The sequence below is a fragment of the Perissodus microlepis genome, chromosome 1, assembly GCF_051167445.1.
Source record: "Perissodus microlepis isolate ML-2025 ecotype Zambia chromosome 1, ASM5116744v1, whole genome shotgun sequence".
In the NCBI taxonomy this organism is placed as follows: domain Eukaryota; kingdom Metazoa; phylum Chordata; class Actinopteri; order Cichliformes; family Cichlidae; genus Perissodus; species Perissodus microlepis.
This window is the reverse complement of record NC_140461.1, coordinates 4657805-4682347: the sequence shown is the minus strand read 5'-3', so window position 1 is coordinate 4682347 and position 24543 is coordinate 4657805. Positions and strand designations below refer to the sequence as shown.

At 38.8% G+C, this 24543-nt stretch overlaps 2 protein-coding genes and 1 long non-coding RNA gene across 9 annotated transcripts in view; all 3 read right to left on the bottom strand.

Moving 5' to 3' along the window:
• Positions 1–549: 549 nt before the first annotated feature.
• LOC146393181 (adhesion G-protein coupled receptor G5-like) lies at positions 550–5359 on the bottom strand. Its single transcript, XM_084927477.1, has 7 exons — positions 5319–5359; positions 4073–5149; positions 3496–3764; positions 3331–3415; positions 2945–3074; positions 1590–1746; positions 550–1465 (listed from the first exon to the last, which is right to left on the bottom strand). The coding sequence occupies exons 3-7, from the start codon at positions 3740–3742 to the stop codon at positions 1371–1373; spliced, it is 714 nt and encodes a 237-aa protein (XP_084783603.1). The 5' UTR covers positions 3743–3764; positions 4073–5149; positions 5319–5359; the 3' UTR covers positions 550–1370.
• A 157-nt stretch (positions 5360–5516) lies between these two features.
• Positions 5517–10055, bottom strand: LOC146393180 (uncharacterized). Its single transcript, XR_014800217.1, has 4 exons — positions 8367–10055; positions 7999–8143; positions 7702–7818; positions 5517–5640 (listed from the first exon to the last, which is right to left on the bottom strand). It is a non-coding gene; the product is annotated as an uncharacterized LOC146393180 (long non-coding RNA).
• Positions 10056–22338: 12283 nt separating this feature from the next.
• The window catches only part of LOC146393179 (adhesion G-protein coupled receptor G5-like), a 22374-nt gene continuing 20169 nt past the window's right edge, over positions 22339–24543 (bottom strand). For all 7 annotated transcript variants that reach the window (XM_084927464.1, XM_084927431.1, XM_084927422.1 and 4 more), the window contains 2 exons: positions 24490–24543; positions 22339–23158 (listed from right to left, as the gene is read on the bottom strand). The exon at positions 24490–24543 is cut by the window's right edge and continues 76 nt beyond it. In XM_084927464.1, the coding sequence (XP_084783590.1) occupies positions 22961–23158; positions 24490–24543 (252 nt within the window). In that variant the 3' untranslated portion in view covers positions 22339–22960. The remainder of the gene's footprint in view (positions 23159–24489) is intronic.

The window sequence follows — 24543 nt, the reverse complement described above, 5'->3', positions numbered from 1 at the left end:
ACATGCTAAAACCCAGTGGCACCAAGGCAATATACAATAAATAATGTGAGTAATACATAAATAACACTCTCTGATGATGTGAGTGAATGGAGCTCACCCAGCAGTATCTCTTTATTTCATCTATATGCTTCTAATCATTTGAATAATGTATTTAAATATTATTCAAATTTCTATATCATATTTACTTGATTACACTTTTGATTCCACCTGTTGAAACTGGAATGAAATGAAACAAAACTTCAGATTTTGTAGTGTACTGGGTGCTTTGAACCTTGAAGGTCCTCATTGTTTCCCTTCAGTTCAGCTTATAGTGAGTGAGTTTATGTTACGTCTGGTACAGTTTACTTTGGTATTTTTGCCTTTTGTTTTTGTTGCCCTTTTCACCAGCATTAAAGCCATTGTTCTGTGTTGCAGAGTCGTGTGTTTTGAATCCACACCTCTGCCTGCCACACACTTACACCCTTGACAAACATGTTACATAAACAATTTAAATTTTCTTTTATTGTTGATATTAATGTCACAGCACTTAGTGAATTAATAATGCTCGTTCAGATGTACAAAGGACACTACAAAGGACTAAACCAGTACCAGGTGAGGTACTTTCCAAAGCCAAATCACATCAGTAGGCAATGCAGAAGGTGTATTTTTCTTGACCTCAGTGGAAAACGTCATCATATCAAGGAAAGGTTTATAATAATAATTAGGAGAAGAAAATTGATAAACCTGCCGACACTTATTCTAGACTCCTTCACAACGTTGCGCAGGGTGTCTGATATGTTCCCACTACAAAATGTGCATATATTTTGCAGTGGCATATATTGGTTTACTCCAGAATGCTGTTATTGTGGTAATTCGTGCAAGTCGTATGAATGAGAACAACCAGTAAAAATCATCACTTCATTACTAAGGAACATATGGAATCAGTTAGTGTAAAATAAATTCCTGAATCTTCCAATTTGTGACAGCTGAGAAAAGAAACCCTACACTGATGTATATTTATACATGTAGCCTATTAACAGTATTACTAATGTAAATCACATTATATAGAACCTTGATTAATATCACTTATGTAAGTTTATATTCGTCCTGCAAGGCAAAAACTTTACAACTTTCTTACAACAGCATGATGTTCATTGTTGACCTGAGTGTTTTGATTTGTTTTGATTCATTCTTTTGGCTTTAAATCAGCCACATAAGGCTTGTTTTTCGTTTCATTAAGTCTGCTTCTGGAGTCTGCATTTGGATTTGCTACACTTCTTTTCATGACATATTATTAATAATGAAAACACATGTTAGTAGGAATATCTTACAATATTACATATAAACTACACAAACATGGGAGCTTCTTGATGAGTTGGTAGTTGTTCAAACTACTTGCCCGTGGTAGCCATTTCACTGGTTGCCATAGCACGGGGATTTTTAGTCTTTCTCAGTGACATCGCAAACCACAGGAATATAAACAAACCTGCATCACACAAAGGAGAGAAAGTAGTAAAGACTGTGCCTGGTTACAGTTCGTTCATACACTTTACAAACATCCATGGCAAAATTGAAAGCAAGTATTTCATCTTTCAGCAGGTTATGCAGACCTTGCAATGAGTTCAGGATGCAGAAGAGGTAGAGGCCAGGAGTGGTCAGATAGCCAAAAGAGAAGAAGACCAGGCCCCAGGTAATGCCGAGCAGAGTGATGACTCCCAGCAGGGTACAAATATCTTTCTTGGCACGGTCACGGTTGCGCTGTCCAAACTGATTTGCCAAGCATAAAATGAAACATCACATTATAGAACATCTGACAAGCAGCATGAGAACTTGAAATCTGTTTTATAACTCGTTGTCACTATTCTTATCTCATCAGGGAAAGCATGTCTCTTATTCAGCTTATGTAAAATTGTGCTCTTGAAGCTAACATGACTTTTAAATGTGTTTGAACAGTAACCACTAAAACTGCCTCATGTCTAGTGAATGAGATCACATCTCTTTTTTCAGTTTGTGTATTATCTTTAGACTCTTTCATTCGCTCATACAGCATGCTAAATGGAAGTTGATAACATACAAGCAAGCACTTTGACACAAGGAAGAGGTATCTCGCACACAGCTGGTAGTAAGTAAAAAAAACAGTAAAATTATACAAATACTGTACGATTCCAGTGCTACCCATCAGCCTCCTGGTAGATACACCTATGGTATAAAGTTGTAAATCCTAGGTGATTTTTAGAAAGGCTGAGCTCTGACATTGAGGTCAGTGTCACCAGGGTTTGAACTTGTCCAAGATTTTTAGTAGCTACACCTACAGTGCCAATTTCAAAACCCAATGTTGCCCCATTATTGAATTTTGGCATTCACAAACTTGGGTGTCCACGCCATCCACCTCTCTGGCTATGTGCCCAACAGGGTGATGTCAGTACCCCATCAGCCTTTTATGGCTAAGGAGTAAAAAACTAATTTAGGCACAAGATAGGCAGTGGCCATTAAACTGGAAGGTATCCTTTGAGGCAAATATTCTCAGTGAGAAGCAGGGAAAAAACAAATTCCAAACTGTTCCAAAAAAGTCAAACATGGGAAAATCAACACTAAACACTAGGAAAACAACATGTGTGATTAGCTGACACATTAAACACAGGTTACACTAATCAGGCAATATTACTAAGGACAGAAAATCGATAGGAATACACAAGGATGAACATTTACACTCAGGAATAGTTCATACCTAACCCATTACACAATTTAGAAATGTACTAGAAGATGGATAAATGTTTATCAGAAAAACTAAATGACTGGTAACCCACTTTCACTTTATTTACCTTTAAAATAAAGATGCTACTGAATGTTTAACATGTGTTCCTTGTGGCCTTTTCAAGGGGATTGCCGATGAGAAAAATGTGGACATTCATAAACTTTTCAAGATTTAAAGATGCATTATAAAGATTTAAATATTAACCCATACCTCTCTGACACGGCGGAGCATCAAAATATGCCAGAGAGTTGTCACAAATAGGATCACGTTAAAGAGGAACACCAAGCCGAACAGCACAACTGTAGTCACCACCTTCACCGTGTCATTAGTTATATAACATCTACAAAGAAAGTGATTACAGTTCATATTTTAATCTCTCACCTGCCCAGGTGATTTAGAGTCACATAGTAAGAGTGCATGTAGGTGGAACTACTGAGATTCAGAGTCAAATTGTGAGATTACATGTTAGGTTAAATAGGATTGTATGCCTTTCCCTTTTAAAGCTTTTATTGTATTGTATTATCAGAAACTCCAATGCACATACAAAACAGTTTAATTATGTCGAGGTGTTACATGCAATCACATTTGTTCCTTACATTTCAGTGCTGTTGTCCACAGCAGCAGGACCATAAAAACCTCTGTCTATGATCACCACCACTGACACAATGATCGCAGGAACTCCTGAAACACAAGAACCGAGCAGTCACTTAAAAGTTATATGACTGATAATAACAGCTTCCTGCTTAAATGGCTCCACTCACCCCACCCCACCACACTGAGTTTGAGCAGGTATCTCTTGATATAGATGTTGAAGACTTTGACTAAGAGAAGGTAGAGGTGGAATCCTTCCACAGCCATCCAGCTAAAAGTGGTCAGCAGGGAGTAGTGAAGGACAAGAGCCATGTATAAACAGACCCCAGTGGAGGACCCTGCTGCCACTGTGGAACTTAGCAGGAAGTGCAGGTTGAGGATGATGAGAGAAATTGCAAGATTGATGTGGACCTTCATAGAAACATCTAGTCTGAGTGTTCTGTTAGACAATGGAGACAGAGTAAGTGACAAACTTAGTGGCCATGTCATTGAAGAAAGCCATATCAAGAAGAAGGATGGGATGGTTGACAGAATTACTGACATAATAAAACAGAAAGAATTGCATTTGTTGCGAAAAGAATGTATTTCCTTTTATTAAAGTAATGAATAAAGATGTAAATTCACAAAAACAAACAACAAACAAGACAGAAAGAAATGAGCAGAGGTTTAGTGAGAAGAGCCTAATACTAAATATGTAAGACGGGAGATGACTGATGAATGTTGAAAGAATATCATCAAAAAAGTTACCTATTTGTGATGAACAGCAAAACTGCAATGGCAAGGGCAAAAAGAGAGACACTACAACCAATTTGGGAAATATACGCCAATATTATTGTGTCCTTTTCTGAGACATGTGCAGAAACCTGTGGAGAAAATACATATTTACATAAGGTTATCAATGTTTTTGTTGATTTACCCCCTTTCCCTGTTAATGCCCTACCTGCCCCCCTGGCTAAACTTTGCTAGATCCGCCCCTGCACAGTTACCAGCCGTCAGCTACGTAGAAAAGGATCCTGGTGTAGAAAGTAATATTAAATAAATTCTAACAACAGCTTATCAAGCGTAAATGTGCTGCTGTTGTTCAGCCGCTGGTTTCCTCTTTCTCGTGCAAAGTGGGCCAAAAACAAACAAGAGAGACGGACTAGCGACAGAAAAGCCGATCAGCCGATCATTGATCAGTTTCATGATTGAAGCAGCAACAGGAGAGGGAGGGAGAGAGAGAGGCAGTCGCTCCATATATCGGTTGTTAAGCTTAAGATGGGAATGCTTTACAAACATTCAGAGATGAACTTACACACTTGCTTTACTTCTCTCTGGGATAACTTTCTAGGAGATGAAATGCCGGTTTGGTAGCGAGGCTCCAAATGCTCAACCAGACCGCCGACAGGTCTCGCACGCCACAGCTGCTCTATCACGTGACGCATACTGCTCCGACGTGCTAAGGTTATGAGCTGAGTTACGCCATGTCGTAAGTTTTGAGGAGTGCTTTCGTGATATTTAATGGATCGGATTACATTTTTTATTTCTCTCCGATATCCGATCCAGAAATTTAGGTCAGTATCGGACCGATACGTAATATCAGATCGGTCCATCTCTAGTAGATAGTAGATGTTTTTGTTTTTTTTTTTAAATGATTGTTTGTTTTGCTATAAATGAATGGCTCTTGTATTAATATTTGTTTTTGTATATCCTGAATTCCTCTTTATATAATGCATGAGTCCAGTCTTACCAGAAGTACACCAAAGTACGTGAGATGGTTACAGGAACAGGTGACATTACTCTGGTTACGTGTCCAAAGTGTTTCACAGCCATCCTCACTATAATCTGGTAAGCAAAACAAAGAGATCCATTATGGATAAGATGCCACCAATGAATTACAGTTCAACTTTTAGGTCCCTATTGAAACCATAAACCTCAATCATTCCTATTCATAAAATAACATATTTGTGTCACATGTTACTATTCATCACAAATGTGATTACTGGTTACTTACTTCCTGTTGACAAATCTAAGAACTGACAGGAGAGATTCTGGTTTTCCTGTAACACAATTATACTGCATGTTATGTTATGCATAACATGCATATATATGATATATATTTAGTCACATACACAATGCATTCCATGTTATTTAATACTATAATATGTAAAGTATGAATGGAATAAATGATGAAATGAAGTTGCACTTACATTTATATTTTTGGTAACCTGCATGGTTATGTTGACACGTTCACTTAGTCCTGATATAGGTTTATTTTGTACCAACAGGCCAACTAGTTTTAGATTATATAGGTCACGTGCCACTTCAGACATTTTCTAAAATACAAGACACATTGATATTAATGGGAAAGTTTGTTTAAAACATGCATCATGTAAGATTTTTTCACTATTCTGAAGGGCTTTTACAGTATCCAAAGGAAAAAGACCCCCAGTGACGGTTATTTCTTACCGGTGTACTTAAATTCCTACAAGTTTATTTAAATTTATATTGATTTACATTTGGTGTATTGTTGTAAACAGTAACTGCAGAAGAGCATTCACTTTGCACATCTGGCATATTCCTCTAGCATATTGGCGTGAATGACCAAAGAGCATAGTGACTAATTTTTGTTTTTCTAAAACAATAAAAAATATATGTATGTGTTTCTAGTGTCTTTTATTCAAAGCTTATGTGTATTTGTGGTTATTGGCAGAACTGCACAGACATAAAAAACTGAGGCCTGGTATTCATGTGAATAATGGAATTAATGGCAGCGACAAACTGATTTCAAGCCAAAGTGCTATTTAGAGGCAATATTTCTTTAATCTTGTTGGGATACAACAAACAAAACTAACCAACCATGGTAGTTAAATAATACAGTGTAAACATTAGACAGAATTAGTACAGATCAGTGGTCGGCAACCCACGGCTCCACAGCCTTTTTCGTCCTTATACTGTGGCTCCGCATGACTTTACAAAATAAATTATAATAATTTAATTAAAGTTTAATTTATTTGCATTAGTTCTTTTTTAAAATTGTAGTTCTAAATTGGAAGATTAGTGTGATCTTGAAATATTAAAATAAAATTATTAACTCGTGTTTGAAACATGGAATGCCATCCTCGACACATAAACATGAAGAAATATGCATTCAGATTCATGACGATCTTCGGATACACATATGTATGTGAACTGCTATTTTCCACTATGAACTATGTTAAGAACAAACACCGCTCATGCCTTACAGATGACAGCTTACAGTCCTGCGTTGATGAAAGTGACTTTGTTTGCTAGGTGAGCCCAATTAAAGGAAAAACTACTAAAGAAGGATATTCCACATTATTAAACAGATCACCATTTTCAAGCAATATGGGAAAGAAAAAGGATGTGTCTGCTGCTGATAAGCGTGAAATAGTTAAATGCCTTGGACATGTAATGAAAACCTTAGATATTTCATGGAAACTAAAGCGTGATCACCATAATGTTAGGAGATTTGTGGCTGAGTCAGAGCACACACGGGTTTGTGCAGATATAGGCACAACGAGGAAGGTTTCTGTCAGACCAATACATCAGATTAAGACAGCACCTGCGGAAAGGCCATTACAAAGCAGCAAACAGATATTTAAAGCCGCTTGTGTCTCTGGAACCCCACGAACGTCAAGGTGTAGGATCCTCCAGAGACTTGCAGTTGTGCATAAACCTTCTATTTGGCCACCCCTAACCAAAGTTCACAAGCAGAAACAGCTGCAGTGGACCCAGAAGTATATAAAGACTAATCTTTAAATAGTCTTGTTCACTGATGAGTGCCGTGCAACCCTGGATGGTCCAGGTGGATGGTCCAGGTGGATGGTTGGTGGACGGCCACCATGTCCCAACAAGGCTGCAACGTCAGCAAGGAGGTGATGGAGTCATGTTTTGGGCCCAAGTCACGGGGAGAGAGCTGGTCGACCCCTTTAATTAAGGTCCCTGAAGGTGTGAAAATGACCTCTGCGAAGGATGTGGAGTTTCTGACTGACCACTTTCTTCTATGGTAGGAAATGAAGAACTGTGCTTTCCACTACAAAGTCATCTTCATCTTGCGTAAAAGGGTTAAGGGTTGCCAACCCCTGGTATAGATGCTCTTAAAATGGAATGGAATGATTCTTATATAGTGCTTTTCTAATCTCCCGGAGTATTCAAAGCCCTCTATACAACATGCCACATTCACCCCATTCACGCAACAAAGGTCTTCTATGCTTCTAAGTACTTACTAACTACCATTGACACACATTCATCGAACCACCAACCTTCCAATCAGTAGTTGACCTGAGCTACAGCCACCCAATTTTAACACATCTTAAACAACAGCTATTCACATCCTTTTCTATACATTTATATAACCAAGTGTAATGTCTTACCCTGTTAGTTTCAGGAAATGTAGACACGGAAAACACAATCTTGTTGTTTGGTCCAGCACCCAGTTCTGCTGGTAGTTGAACACTCACTGTGCTTTTGGGGAGAGGACCCACGCCCGCCTATATCATCAGAAACAGAGCAAAACACTGTATGTAAATATTTTGCATCACTTGAGTGATGCAAATACTTTTGGTAATGTAGTGAATTTCAGTCAAGACAGAAAAATGAAAAAATGCCAGCGAGTGATGTAGTTTGACTTCATGTTTGCCACTAAGAATATTTTCTTTCTTTTTTCGTACCTTCGTGTCATTGGCATACATTTCAATGTGTTCACTGGCCTTTGGCCGGTACACGAGGACCACTAAATTGCAGAAAGGATTTGCGATCAATGTGGTTCCACTTAACTCTGTGTTCTTAAGAACCTTTTCCATGTTTATTAAGGACCTTGGAGAAAAACGGACAAGATAATATGAATCATTTTGATTTATAACTATTCAGTGATTTCATGTCATAGAACGTGTTGTTCTTGAATATGATTTAAATCTCAACTCTACTAACTCTTTATACTTTACTCTCATATAAATGTTAGATCTAAGAGTTTTTTTTAAAACTCAGAAACAGAAAGGAACACAGACAAAAAATAAATCATAAAAATGTAAATGTTTACGTGATGGTGTCCTCAGGGCCCCTTGAAAAGTTGCATGTATTCATCAAACAGAATTCAGCTGTTAAGGAAAAAAAGGATACATATCATATACCCTCATATATATGAGAGTACTTTTTAGAGTTCCTTTTCTATGCTTAAGTGCTTTCTATATAACAGTCACACACTTTCATATGCCAATCAATTCATCGGAAAGCAAATCAGGATTAGCATCTGGCCCAGCAACATGGAGGCAGGAATCAAACTACCAACCTTCCAACTAGCACATGATCTGCTCTACCTCCTGAGCTATAGCCACTCCAACAGAGTTCAAGGGCACTTGATTCAGGTTTTTTTTTTTTCTTTGTTTTTGAAACAGGCTTTTTAGTGTTGTAGCTAATGTACAGTCCGTGCTGTTTTCACTTCTGTTCTAGACTGTATATGCATCTGTAGCTTTATATTCAACAGCATACTGCTGTTTACCTTGCATTTACAAAGAGTTCAGAGAGTAACAGACAGAAACAGTCCATGTGAGCGGCAGACACTCATTTCATTACATCACATCCATACAACTGACTTTTGTCATCGTAATGACTGACAAGAATCACTGGACCTTATATCCTGAAAATTATCAATACTAGTCTGTTAACCAGTCAAGTTCCTAGTGGGTTTAAACATGCAGTCATACACCCCTTACTTAAGAAACCTGGCCTTAGTAGTTCTGTTATGTCAAATTTTAGACCTATCTCCAAGCTTCCCTTTTTAAGCAAGATCTTGGAGAGGATTGTACATACCCAGCTGTTGGATTACTCTAATGACTCGCAACTGTCTGAAATCTTCCAATCTGGTTTTAAGCCCTTTCACAGTACGGAGACAGCTCTTGTTAAAGTTATGAATGACATTCTTTTTGCTATTGATTGTGGTAAATATGCTGTGCTTGTGTTATTGGACATAACAGCTGCATTTGACACAGTGGACCCCGACCTGCTGATCTCCTGCTTACACCACTGTGTGGGAATTTCTGATTTGGCATTGTCATGGATAAAATCATATCTTTCCAAAAGGAGTTTTTGTGTTAAGCTGGGGCTGGCCGCTTCCTCTGTGGCCCCTCTGCTTTGGGGTGTGCCCCAGGGATCTATCTTTGAGCCATTATTTTTCTCGCAGTATTTACTCCCTCTTGGTGCGATTTTTCGTAAACACGGAGTGTCATTTCATTTGTATGCCGATGACTGTCAGCTTTATTTGCCTTTCAGTCATTTGGATACCTCCCCATGTCAATCACTGCTCGACTGTCTCAGCGATATTAAATTATGGATGGCAAATAATTTTCTAAATTTTAATTTAATATGTCCTGCATCGCTCTACTGATTCTCCAGATGTTGATTTTGGTGATTTAACCTCCCATCTGAAAAGTTCAATCACTAATCTTGGTGTTAAACTTGATTCTGCGCTTACTTTTGAAGGTCATGTAAATGGGGTGGTAAAATCAGCTTTTTATCACCTCAGACGCCTTTCAAAGGTTAAGCTTTTCCTTTCCAAACCCAATTTGGAAACTCTTATTCATGCTTTTATCACCTCACGTCTGGACTATTGTAATTCCCTTTTAATAGGGGTTGGGTCGGACACCTTGTCACGCCTGCAGTTAGTGCAAAATGCGGCGGCACGATTTTTATCCGGTAGTAGGAAATTCGATCACATCACTCCGGTTCTGGCTTCCTTGCATTGGCTTTCCATTGAATTTAGGGTTCGTTTTAAAGTCCTTTTATTGGTTTTTAAATCTTTAAATGGTTTGGCTCCTGTCTACTTATTTGATTTGCTGAAGCCACATGTTCTTCCTCGCTCGCTCCATTCAGCTGAGCGGCTGTTGCTGTCGGTCCCTAAGTCGTGGCTGAAATGCAGAGGAGACCGAGCGTTTTCAATCGTGGCTCCAATGCTCTGGAATAACCTTCCCCTCCATATTAGACAAGCGTCTATTTTTTAATGATTCTATGGTATTTTTAATTTGGTAGTTGTTTTGATCTGTGTTGTTCAGCACTTTGGTCTGCCTGGTGTGTTCTTAAAGTGCTATACAAATAAACGATGATGATGATGATGATGAAGAATGGTGATCTCAACAGTTAGTTAAAGGGTTAATGTCGTTATTGTGTGGTATTTGAATTGTTATCATATACTCTTTCTATTGCCTGTCAAGATTTTTTTTAAAAAAGACATTACTAGGAATCCGGCTGTACTTGGGTTATATTAGAATGTATAAATCGACAATGTAGAATTATAAAAATGTATTAGAATGTGAGCACAAAAGGTCGGAGAAAAGCAAACAATCATCCAGCTTAAAGATTCAGCATACCTTAGCTGAATTCACATTAGCTCTATAATTATGCCCCACTTGGGGCAGGAACTCGTCCCTGACCCGGAGTGGGCGGAAAAGGGTGCAGAGCCCACTCTGGGTCCGGGACGAGTTCCTGCCCCAAGTGGAAGAGTTTAAGTATCTCGGGGTCTTGTTCACGAGTGACGGGAGAAGAGAGCAGGAGATTGACAGACAGATTGGTGCTGCGGCTGCAGTGATGCGGACGCTGCATCACTCTGCAATCAGGGAGCTGAGTGTAAAAGCGAAGCTCTCAATTTACCAGTCGATCTACAACCCTACTCTCACCTATGGTCATGGTAGTGACCAAAAGAACGAGACTGCGAATACAAGCGGTGGAAATGGGCTTCCACTGAAGGGTGGCTGGCCTCTCCCTTAGGGCAAGAAGTCATCCGAGTACAGCCGCTGCTCCACCACATCGAAAGGAGCCAGTTGAGGTGCTGCGGGCATCTGACAAGGATGCCTCCTGCTGAGGTGGAGGCATGTCCCACCGAGAGGAGGCCTGGTGGGACATATAAGTAACTGTATCATCAGTTCCTATGTTTACAGTGTATAAGGCCTCTTGTTTTCAGTCTTTCAGACAATAGCTGAGCATCTCGCATATTTTGCTCGGAGGTGAAACTGTTAATTGCTTTGATTTTTGCATTTTGTGATTATCTGGTTTTTGTTTAGATTGTTAGTTATTTTCTTCCACTTCAGTTTTTTTCTCATTATTTCTTGATTTTGTATTGTTTCCTGTTTAGCTCCATTAGTATGCTGGTTAGAATTTACAGACCATGATTCATTGTGTTTTGATTATTAATGCTAGTCACAAGAAGTGTCTGGTATGTTTTTGCCTGTACTTCCTTTTCATCTTTGAGGAGGTCATTCATATTTTAGATGTTTTAATGGTGAGTTTACATGTATTGCAGCAGTTTGACAGTTTCAGAGAATTTATAGGCTAGCATTTAGACCTGCTTTATGCCAAAAAACAACAGTATTAAAGTAAGGGGATGTTCCTATACTATTAGCAATAGGAATTTCAATAAATACATGGAAATACTTACTCATGCTAATGTTTTTATCACAAAAAGAACTAGAGTTTCCACAGATAGACGTTTGTGATGCACAGTTTACAGAGACCATGTCATGAGACACACAAGACACCAGCCACCAAAGTATCCCCCACTTAATCCTGTGAAATTGAGAAAATTAATCTATTAAAAAAAAGTCTCTGCTTAACAAAAAAAGGATGTTTGTCATGAAAGCAATTTACAAGCCAAAAGGAGGTCTAGGATGAAGACAAGACAAGAGATTGTGTTGTCTCTCATTTCAAGCTGACAGTGTTTATAGCTTTCATATTAGGTGACCCCATATACTTAAGTGGAAGTTTATTATTGTAATTATGATAACAAATGACAACTGTGGGTTTCCTTTTTTCAACCAAAAGCCAGTGGCTGCAGATGAGGTCTTATTACATAGCAGTGCATAAAACAATCTGACAAAAACAAGACAAGCGTCATCAGTGCAGGTCTTTAAGTCCAGATTGAAAACCTATTTTTATTCCCTGGCTTTTAACTCTGTAGGAAACTGACACCTTCTTATTTATTTTATTGTATGTAATGATTTTATGGTATTTTTAATTTGGTAGTTGTTTTGATCTGTGTTGTTCAGCACTTTGGTCTGCCTGGTGTGTTCTTAAAGTGCTATACAAATAAACGATGATGATGATGATGATGAAAACCACATGGTGTTATTAATCCATCTCATTCCATTTCATGCGGAACATTAGTGATAGACAGATATATTTTAGCAATGGTGAATCTAAGTCTTTAAAAGAGACACAGCAAAGAGCAAACACTCATCTACAGCTTTATGTATTCGCACAAAACAATTTTGTGTGCTTAGTTAAATACCTAATATATATTTTGCAGTCCCAATATTGATAATGAAGCTAAATATCTTTTTATGCAAAGAGAACCAAACCATATCCTACCTTTGCATGTTGCTGGGTCTCTTAAATAATATTATTTGTACTTCTGAAATGAATAGAGAACACAGGTGATATGATGATAGGAAAAAAAGCAAATGAGTTAAACATGCTGAAAGTGAGCAGGGTAATGGGAAATGAAATAAGATGTAAATTACTGTCTGAGAGAGAAAGAGGAAGTATTAACAGACAGGAGAGTAAAATATTCCCTCTGTTGGCACTGATCCTAAACTAAATACAGGCTGATGTCAAATAACTGAAGCAAACTGGAAACTGCATGTGCTGTAAATTCTGTTCCCACGCATTTAGCAACAGGTTATGTTTTTTAGAAGTTAGTTTATCTCAATTTTGAAAGCAATTCACTGGTCATATGTTTTTGTACAGTTGTTGAAATAAGCCAATGAGAGAACAAGTTAAATAAAGATATATTCAATCTGGAAGAAAAAGAAGCTGAAAGAAGTTCTCTGCAAAACATCAGTATCTTAATCCAAGTTTGATTGAGGGAAAAGGGCCCTCAGTTTGCACACTGGCTTGGCTTTCTGCATCTACAAAATGCCAGAATCAACCTGACAGAGATGATATCAAACATCTTGTAGAAATGCACAAGGTTATTATCGTTAACGAAAACTAACGAAATAACGAAAACTAGAAGTGAAATTTTTTTTTTCGTTAATGGAAATAAAAATAAAAACAAAACTTTGCAAAAGAAGGAAAACTAACTAAAACTGTAATGAGTGTTAACAAAACTAACTAAATTTAACTGAATTTAGAGCGAAAATGTGTTTAGTTTGGGGCAATCATGGCTCAAGAGTTGGCATTTTGTTTTGTAATCGGAAGGTTGCCAGTTCGAGCCCCGGCTCCAACAGTCTCGGTCGTTGTGTCCTTGGGCAAGACACTTCACCCGTTGCCTACTGGTGGTGGTCGGAGGGCCCGGTGGCGCCAGTGTCTGGCAGCCTCGCCTCTGTCAGTGCGCCCCAGGGCAGCTGTGGCTACAATGTAGCTTGCCATCACCAGTGTGTGAATGACTGAATGTAGTGTAAAGCGCTTTGGGGTCCTTAGGGACTAAGTAAAGCGCTATACAAATACAGGCCATTTACCATTTTAGTTTTCATTGATGTGTGTGTGTCTAGGGTGAAAATGAAGTGTAGTTTCCAGGGTTTTTTTATGATGTGTCTCATTATGCCAGCAGGTGGCAAGTATGTTAGTCGAGTCGTCTGTGTTGCTGCTCCGTGCCACGTAGAATCATGTCAGCAAAAGTTGGGAGAAATCGGTAGAGTCCAATTTTGGATTACTTTGAATATGATTATGTTTTAGATAAAGCAAGTGTCTTGTAGTGGAAAGAGACAAATTATGCGGGACATTTCTAAAGGGAAAAAAATCCCATAAACCTTAAAGTGCACTTGAAAAGCTCGCACAAGAAGGCTAACATAGCTTACCTTGAGAAGGTAAGGGAGCATGCCCAACTCTCATCCCCAGAAACAGAAGCTAACCCCAGGCAGAAAAAAACACCTCTGCACATAGCACATGAAAAAAAACTCTTAATACACCAAAGAAACACATGACAAGCAACAGTGGTGGGTAAAGGGTGAGAGACAGCCTAATTAGACAGTACATCCGGGCCTGCGTGCGCTGGTCTCCTTGATCCCTGTCAGCATCGGAAGGGAATAAGCGTCGAAGGTGTTTGGAAAGGGAGGGGGGATGAGTGTGTGCATATCAGTGTATATGTATGTGTGTGCATGTCCAGAGTTCAGCTGAGACAGTGTCCTTCGCCCTGCTAGGCTAAGTAAACAGTCTTCCAGCCAACCCAGGTGGCCTTGCATGGAATGGGAAGGAACAGACTAAACACAGTCGGTATCAGGGTGTTTTTGTTCGGCTCCAGCCTTGCGACCGCAGCTGGCGCCCAAAGGGTATCCGTATGAAGTGATGGTGATTTTTACTTTAGTGCGAACAGCTCATATGAATTTCAAAGCAGTTCTACAGTCCAACACTGGTCTCTCAATCTCCCGTTGGAGAGCCGTGAGCTTCGCTATACTTGCGTTCTGTGATGTTGTCATTTCTTGTGCTCAAGGAGCCAATTTCTGAGAACTCACGGCAGTGTGCATCCCCGAGATGTCATCCAATTTGCGCCCAGAGATGTTATTCCGGGCTAGCCCTTCCGAGATGTATCCAGTCTGCAGTCAGAGATTTTATTCTGCGTATTCACAGCAGCCGTAGCCTCTCCCATCGTTCCAATCCCAGTGGGCAGCCTTGTGGGGGTTTGAATAGCCGGTTCCGCTTTCTTAATTCTTCGATAAGTCAGGGCCAAGCCAGCTCCGATCAGCAAGAACCCTGTTACCATGGTTCCGAATAGGTAGATATCTTCAGCACTCAGGCTCACCCAAGCCCAAACTTCTCGTTGAGAAAGGGGTGTCAATTGCATTTAGGGACCAGTTGATCCAATCCATAATTCCTCTTTTAGGTTTTAGAGAGCAGACTGTGAGAGAGTGATCCAGGGAAAAGTAATACAAAAAACACTAGACTAGACAAGGACATAAGAAGCTAAGCAGGGAAGCTAAGGGAGAGGAGGAGGAGGAGAGGAGAAAAGTGCGACCGCCTTCGGCAAGAGCAAGATGATATGATGATACTGGGATTTTGTTACACTTAATTATTGCAAACACGACTAAAACTATAGCTGATACTAATCAAAACTAAACTGAAACTAAGGATTCTCAAAAAAGTCAAAATTCCAACAATCAGATAACCCCTTCCTTTTCACTCCCATGAAGGGAGTGAAAAGGAAAAACTCCCTTTTAACAGGAAGAAACCTCCAGCAGAAACAGGCTGACTCAGAGGAGAGAGAGTGAAAGTTTAGTCTGTGTACAGGAAATACAGTGAGCATGCAAATCATGCAAATGAAATTATGTGACAGTGGATTATTGTTTCTAGCGCAACTGTTAAGAGGAGAGGCGGGCTACACCGATTCAGGGGACAGTGGTCCAGCCTGGTGTCCAACTACCAGTTAACCTCTCATTTAGTTTAGCTGGTGCAAGGCCTGAACACCATGAGCCTGTAAAGAAATGACCAAAGGTACAGACCTTGTTTTGGGTTGCTTCCTTGTCAGGAACTTTACACAGATTTAGATGAGAAGATAGTTTTCAATCTATGATGTGTAGATGCCTACAATACAAAGCAGGATTTGGGTTTCTCCCCATAACTTCAGGGTTAACCCTGAGTTCCTAGTATAACAAAGGTGATTCACTTATGGTTTGGAAAAAGACACCAGGACTTCTTACCAGGGTACATTGCCATGGTAACATCACCTGCCTTATGCGTCCTGTGGCTTCATGCATGAAGGTTAAGTGGCAATTTTAATTTGAACATATATGTGAGTATGGGCATGAATATTTTTCTACCTATATGTTATCCCTGTAGCAGACCCGTCCCTGCCTCTCACTGTATAACAACAGGAAGGATGGATGAATGAAGATGGTCATTATTTAAATTCAGTTTTATTTATATATGTCATATAATATGTATATCCCAAAAGGTTGATTCTGTTCTTCTAGACACAGCGTTTTCAGTGGGAGACAGAAACGTTTCACCACTCAGGTTTCTCCAACCTTATTTGTATATGTTATGTTTAGACATGCTTTATATTGTAAGGTTAAGAATCTACAATAATGCAGCGAAAACACCAAGTATGGTTAATTGGCCTGTATTTGTATAGCGCTTTACTAGTCCCTAAGGACCCCAAAGCGCTTTACACAACCAGTCATCCACCCATTCACACACACTCACGGCAAGCTACATTGTAGCCACAGCCACCCTGGGGCGCACTGACAGAGGCGAGGCTGCCGGACACTGGTGCCACGGGCCCTCTGAGACTGTCCAAGCCAGGGCTCAAACCGGCAACCTTCCGATTACAAGGCAACTCCCAACTCTTGAGCCACAATCGCCCGTCTCAAGTATCAAACAGTGACTCATTATACTGCTGTAAGACGCATCATACTTCTTATTATAGAGAGTATAATCAGCATGTAGTTTTAGTTTGCATTATACTTCTGAATTAAAAAGAATGTGAAAATCATTAGATTTATTAGATAGGTTTGTATTATCCTATACTGTTGATTTACTGTGAATGAGTTACACTGTTTCATGACATTTCATATTGCTGAGTTAAGAAGAGAATATTGTGTGCAGAGAGCACAGAACACATTCCACAGGAGCTTCACCCCCACCTTTGTTGGAAGCAGAAAAACAGGGAGCCAAGGTCATAACTCAGGCTCACTGAGAGAGAGAAAGAATGTGGATGTTTAGGTTTTATGACTAGGTGGAGGGGAGGCGGAAGCTATAAGAATCTGGATCAGGCAGACACCCTCCCGCGCTCATCTCCCCTCCGGATGGTTTATGCTCATAAAATGTTGAGTATGGAATAAAAGATTGTTGATTGACCATTTATACACCATTTATATACAGTATTGTCCTTCCTTCAGCCGAAAGATCAAAACAATTGGGAGGTTTTAACAATTTGGTGCTGCGTGACCCGGATCTTTGGTGTGCTGAGGAAGGCCGATTTGGCCTGTGGTGAGATCGTGAGGCGAGGCGAGCAGAGGACCGGTCCAAATATAAAAAGGTAAGCACAGCCTGTTGTATTAAAAATACCAAATGTTCATATTGGAAATTCTAAATTAATCTGTTCGCTGAGTTACACGTATTTTCACATTAAATTGTCGGTGTCTGGTTATGGGCACAAGATACTAACATCATAAGTTGAGGCTGAATTCCAGTGTCATACGAACTGGCTCTAGCAGGATACTAAAAACATTCTACGTTGAGACTAGAGTTGCAGCCCACGTTACCTTCCACATTTAACTTTGTCTATGACTGGCTTTTGTGGCAAGAAACTGTAAGTTGAGCTCAGAGGTTTCTGTGTGTGTTTCTGCGTGTGAGACGCGCTCTCTGTGTGTTTCATTGTGTGAAATAGGAACATGGTGACAGTGACGGTTAATGTGTGAATTGAAGGGCACTAGAGCGAAGACACATTTTAGGATCAAAGGTTGACACCTAGTGGACCTGTGGAAATTAATTTTGTTCATGGTGTGGCAACCCCCCTGTCTGTGGAGGCACAGGCCGGTCCAGCGGCGTCTGGTTAGCCGAGGTGGCGACTTGGTAACTGAGGACTCCCGCATTAGCTACAGAATAACACTGAAACTGCCGTGTCTTTGCAGTGTTTACAGAGCTAACGATTTGCACATTTGCATTTGCATTTAGTGTTTGCATTTTTTTCAGATTTCCATATTCTTTTCCATATTCTACATTCTCAATTTTGTCACATGAGAGGTCAGAACAAAGTGTTGTAAGTGGAGGTGCTGAGTGTGGGAAGAGTAAAGTTGCTGCCACAAAGGTTTTCTGTCTCCATCTTGCTATTTTATTTTTAAGAGAAAACCATTATTATTAGAGGTAGTTGCTACAAACTGATACAACAACAGTGGCAGTTTTCTGTTTATCCCTAAACAAAATCTGCATGTGGAACCATCCATTATAATATTGTGCATTAGCCTCTGTCATGTTCTTTCCTCATAGAATGATTACTCTGTAGACAGAGGAGCCTGCTTTTAGCAAAATTCCACTGCATAAACATGTTTTGCAATTCTAAAAGTTCCTGATAAATTTCTTATACTTTTTCCTTGACAAGCATTGCTTGTAGTGAACTATAAACAGTAAACATTCACAAATTATGAATGTCAGATTTTTCCCCCATTCTTATGTTATATATGATGTAGTTTTTTATGACATGTTTTTCTCTCATTCATCTATTCTGAATTATGTTTGCAATATATCATATATCTGCAATATATTCACAACCACAAGATGGATTCAGATATATGTAGCATATATATATATATATATATATATATATATATATATACACACATACACACACACACACACACACACACACACACACACACACACAGCACTTGCTTAGTTTGCAATATTATTTACATACAACTGAGCTGAACACTAAGACAAACATTTTTCAGACCTTGCAAAGAGTTCAGGATGCTGAAGATTTATAGGTCAGGAGCTGTCAGGTAGCCAAAAGCGAAGACGATCAGACCCCAGGTAATGCCAAGCAGAGTGATGACCCCCAGTTAGGGATGGGTATTGATAAGATTTTCACGATTCCGATTCCATTTTCGATTCTGTTTAACGATTCAATTCTTTATCTATTCTCTTATCAATTCTTATTTTTAAAAAAGGAGAAGACTAAGGTCGAATAGCTTAGAACTTTGTTTTATGTCTTCTCTTTGAACAAGATAGAAATTTAGGAGTAACATGGCCTTACAAACCCCAACAGTGAGATCTTAAGAGATCCAGCCTACGGCTCTTCAATGGGGTGTCACAGGGTCCCCAGGAAAAAAAATTGTAAATGTAAAATAATAAAATAAATATTCTTCTGTAGCAATAACAAAGTATAAGATAAATTATTCTGTAGCAATTACACAAGAATATCCAGTAATGTCCCTGCCTACAATTAAACACATTCACTTACCGAAAGTCGGGGGCATCTGCTGTGGCAAATGGGTGCAAGCCTTTGACCACAAACTTAGTCACTGCTCGGTGACATTCGTCTATCCTGGCCTGAAAGGAGACGCTACCGGTAGACTGCAGCGACAACTGCCAGCGTCTGAGCCAGCCAGACTCTGTCTGTCTCTCTCATCATGGTCACCTAAATGCACAGTAATGGCAGGTTTTATAATAAGGGAGATCGCGCTAACATAATATGCACTGTTGTTGATTATTTACCTGCCGCATTAACGGGAGAGCACGTGCAAACTTTACCGCTGCTGCTGGGTTGAGATTCACGAGTCCGGAGCGGAATTAAAAACATGACATTCATTTAAGGTCATCGTGTGTTTTGTGAGCAAATACTTTTGCATATTCGTAGAAAAATGAAATATCTACTTTGCAAGTATTGCAAGTTGCCCTGTTGTCATCCGTTCTCGTAAAGTATAGCCAAACTTTTGAGCATTTGAGCCATGTTTCCTGCCAGGTAAGCGACGCTCCGCAACGTGGTGACGTCATTCGGGGCGACTGGAATCGATAAGGGAATCGTTTGCAAAAATGGCAAACAATTCCAAGGAATTGAAACAGTGGGAACCGGTTCTCAACAAGAACCGGGTTTCGATACCCATCCCTACCCCCAGTGGGGTAAAAATGTCTTTCTTGGCTCCGTACAAAAACTGATTTATCAAACAGAAAATGCCACAGCAGATTACAACGTGAAACTAGCAGACATTAAATTGTGTTTCAAGAGTGACTGCTAAAACTGCCATTCAAGGAAAATATTGTTGTCTGCACATCACAATACATCAGTAGTGTCACATTTTTTAGCGGTTCTTTTTAACTTGCTGCTTGATGCTCTTGGTACTTTTTGTTTTGACAGATTTGACAACCTATCATCAAGTGTATGTATCCTGGAAGATGTGGTCAATAATAAAAATGAGCAAAAAGGGGTATACTAATCGAGAAAATGTTACATATAACTATACTTTTCACTACATAAGGATGACAACATTAGCATGTACCATGTAAGTGTCATCTCAAGGATGATCACAAAACAGAGAACAACCTAGAACAACCCACCTGAACACTACCTTAGTCACCATCTGAGCCTCGTGACAGGCATCTAGCATCTACAAAGAAATAGAGGGAATGATGACTGATGATATAATCCCTCACACTGAAACAATGAAAAATGAATTCTTAATAGAAAATGTTAATTATGCATGTGACTCATGCATGCGTGCATGCACCATCCTTATTTAAACATGCAAAAATCCAGAAACTCTGATGTAAATGCAAAACAGTAAACAGGTATAAGATTTTACATGCTTGCAAATGTATTCCTTGCATTGCTTTGTTTTTATAGAAGTGTACAGAGCCATAAAAACCTCTCTATCAGTCACTGAAACTGATGCAATGACTGCAGAGACAGCTGAAACACAAGAACTGAGCAGTCATTCAGAGGTTTACAGACACCGTCCTGCCGAAATTGTTCCACTCACCTCATACCACCACTCTAAGTTTGAGCCGGAATCGTTTGACAAACTTGTTGAACACTTTAATAAAGAGAAGGCAGAGGTGGAACCCCTACAAGGCCATCCAACTTAAATTGGCCAGCAGGGAGCAGCGACAGCCAAGAGCCTTGTAAAACAAAAAGCCCAATTGGAGGACAGTGCTGCCACTGTGTGCCTGAACAGGAGATGCAGGTTAAGCAAGGTCAAGGTGATTACAAAATTGATGTCAATCTTCACAGGTATATCTTCTCTGCGTGTCCTCTCAGAATGGGCAGAAGCTGTCTTTGGCAAGTGACAAGTTCTGTGTTGTTGTCGAGGGTCATATTGTTCTTGGGAAGAAGTTTTACATTTTTGATAAGAAGTAAAAATGAGAAAATGAAGAAAGAGTTAAAGCATTGAAATAAAATAAAAAAATTAATAAATGCATAAATCCACAAATCAATCAGGAATGTGCAGCGAAAAAATTCAAGCAAGAAAGGAAGATAAGAGTGGACACATGAGTGGGGAGTGGAGATAAGAGTTGATATAGTACAAAGTACAAACAGTGGGAAGTGGGAAGGTTACTTTTAAAATGTATTCCACTACAGATTACAGAATACATGCCCCAAAATGTATTTTGTAACGTATTCCGTTACGTTACTCAATGGGAGTAACGTATTCTGAATACTTTGGATTACTTAATATATTATCATGCTTTTTACAACTACATGAATGTGATTTATTACTTTTACTGAAGGGCCGCTGAACAGAAATTGTCGCGCTATGCTCCTTTGTTTATTGTGCATAAATAGTGAATTGTCCTGACAGAATATTGCGTTTCGCTTCTGTTATTACCATGGTACATTGACAAAAACATATACTTTTATTCACAGGATAAAACAGTTTTTTTGTATCACTTATAGCCCAGTACGATTACAGCGTACAATATACATATACATACAATGTCACTGCTACATTTCTGTAACACGTACCAGAAATTATTTCCACTACTAATTACCGTTGAGCTCAAAGGTCCTATTAATAAACGGTTAACGAATGTGTATTTATGAAGACGATTTGTGAGACTGGTAAACTTACCTTTGTTCGTACGATGGTCTTTCGTTCTACACGGTGCATTTCAAGGTCCTGTACCCATCCGTCGCTAAACTGTACCTGGGCTTGTTGCAGTGACCTGAAGTTACTAAAAACTTCATGAATGTATGCACTCACTCCAAGAACCGTAAAATTATAAATATGAGCGTGGTGAAAGTTGGGCAGCACGCTAACGTCTTTTGTCCACTCTGTGTGCTCGTAAGGGTCTAACCCTTTCACTCCTTTGATTTTTTTCCTCGTATCTTTTCTTTGACTTTTCATCAAGTCTGTCTTTGTACGGACCGACATTGTTCTCCTTCGTTTTGTACATTCCTTTTTTGAGGGGCAAAGAAAAAGCAAGAAGGTATACGTCTTATCATGCCAGAAGTCAACCAGCAGTGTCGGCTTGATACCAGATCTGGGCCAGACCTCCTTGCTATGTGGGTAAGGACAAAGGACAATAGTACCCTAACTGCCTTCTACACACAACATACAATTCGGATAAATTCCACTGTGACAAGGAGAGGATTCATTTCCCACCTAGGAAGGTAGGTTGTTTATTTACAAGCAACACTCATGAACTTCATTCATTAATGTCACTATACACAATAGGTGAAGTGCAGACATTAGTATACCTCAGTAGTTACAACTTTTAAATACTCTGGCAGAAACAGTTATTTTATTTTTATTTTTGATTTACACCAAAACCTTCCCATATGGAAAAGAAATAGTAAAAACCTATATGATTTACTCATGAAAGTGGCCACTTTCATGTATTGTTTTAGTAAGTATCCAAAACATACAAGTTTCATTATATAATTTTTCAAGGGATCTTATATCTGTTTTTTCTATTGTACGCTTTTCATACAAGTTTCACACAAGACAGATACAAACTTTATAAGATTTATATATATCTTTTCCATATGGGTTGTATCTCTGATCAACACATTGGAGTGAAATAGATTTTTGGTTTTGTAGTTGTTGTTCTTTTTTTATGGAAAATGAAAATTTTAACATTTTCCCTTTTTAAAATGAGCAAAAATGTGAAGACAAAATGTTTTTTGATTAATTGTGAATAAGCATTCATTATGCATCTGCAGTACCCTCATGTCCCATTAGGTGGACTCATCATCAGTCATTTCAGTTACTATCAGAACACTAATTGAACAAAGAAGCAGGTTTTGCAGACATTGCAGAGGGAGTTCAGGATGCAGAAGAGGTAGAGGCCAGGAGTAGTCAGATAGCCAAAAGAGAAGAAGACCAGGCCCCAGGTAAGGCAGACCAGAGTGATGACTACCAGCAGGGTACACAGGTCTTTTCTGGCTCTGTCAAGGTCGACCTGTCCAAACTGATTTATCAAATATACAGTGACACAGGAGATTACAGAACATCTGAAACTGGTAGAAGGAGACTTTGAAAAGAGATTTTAAATTCAGAGACAACATTCTTGCCAAATGAGGGAAATCACATTTCTTATTTGGTTTGTTTAACAGTGTTTAACATATTCAGACCACACCCAGTGCAGGGTTTATGCTACAGCTGCTCTAAATTAACAGAACTGGTAATTACCAAAATCTTTTTTTTTTTTAAATTTCTATAGTGTTTAATCCACTATTAAGCCAGGTGGATGCAAGCTTTTTGATTGAAGTTCTATTTTAATGCTATGATATAATTATTGTTGTTTCTACTCTATCCGAGTACTCAAAGTGCTTTATACAACATTCCTCGTTCATTCACACTCATTCATGCAAGCACTTTTTTTGTATGCTAAGTGCTTTCTACCCAACATCCACACACATTCACACTCTGATGGATGCATTGCAGAGCAACTTGGGGTTCAGTATCTTGCCCAAGGATTTTTGACATCCAGACTTGAGCAGCCACCAACCACCAACCTTCTGATTTGAAGATTGACCTGTTTTACCTCCTGAGCTACAGCCACCACTATTTCTTTAATCAAAATAATATTTTTAATGTTAAAATTAAATTATTGTTGAATGTTCTAATTTACAATTTTTACAAAAATTCAGAAAAAATAGTAAAACTTATAATTATTATCCATTAAGTTTCTTACTTTTTCACAAAAAAGCTGCAAAACAAATTGATTTTTTTTTTTTATTAAGATGTCAAATCACACATATTTACCTACATTCTTGAACAGAAACCTTAGTTTTAGTGGTTGAGTGACTTCTAAGAGAAGTTCAGTGTGCCGTTTCAAATGTGGGTATAAAACGTGAATTTGGTTCAGTGAATTAAGTAATTTTTAGTTTCTAAATTAGTTGTGTTTTCTTGTTTTTATAACAAGTGTTAATCAGTCATAAAAACAAGAAAACATATACATATACAAACAGTGTTTTTAATAAAAGCAGCTAAGTATGAATTAGACAAAAGCCAGAACATCAATTAAAGGTCACTATAAAAGCTAAGAGATTCAGCAGCATATCATTAGGTTTGCATATTAATTGAAAGGAAGGTGAAACCCAAAAGATAAACACAAGCAATAATGATAATATAATTATATAAATAACAATATATATTTCTTATTGCCAATAAATTCAGTATGAATGCCATCACTCTCTTCATTCCTGATTTTGTTGCTTTTAATGGATATGCTAATAGAGAAGATTATGATATGTTACTGTACTTTTCAACACTAAAGATGAAAAAATTAGCATGTACCTCTTGGTAACATCGGAGAATCCAAACACGTCTGACTGTCACCCCAAATATGAT

Coding starts and splice junctions, on each gene's coding strand:
- LOC146393181 (XM_084927477.1), bottom strand. CDS start 3,742: ATGAAGGTCCACATCAATCTTGCAATTTCTCTCATCATCCTCAACCTG. Junction 1,747..2,944: donor TGCTCCGCCGTGTCAGAGAG/GTATGGGTTAAT, acceptor TTGGCAAATCAG/TTTGGACAGCGCAACCGTGA. Junction 1,466..1,589: donor CATCCTGAACTCATTGCAAG/GTCTGCATAACC, acceptor TGTGTGATGCAG/GTTTGTTTATATTCCTGTGG.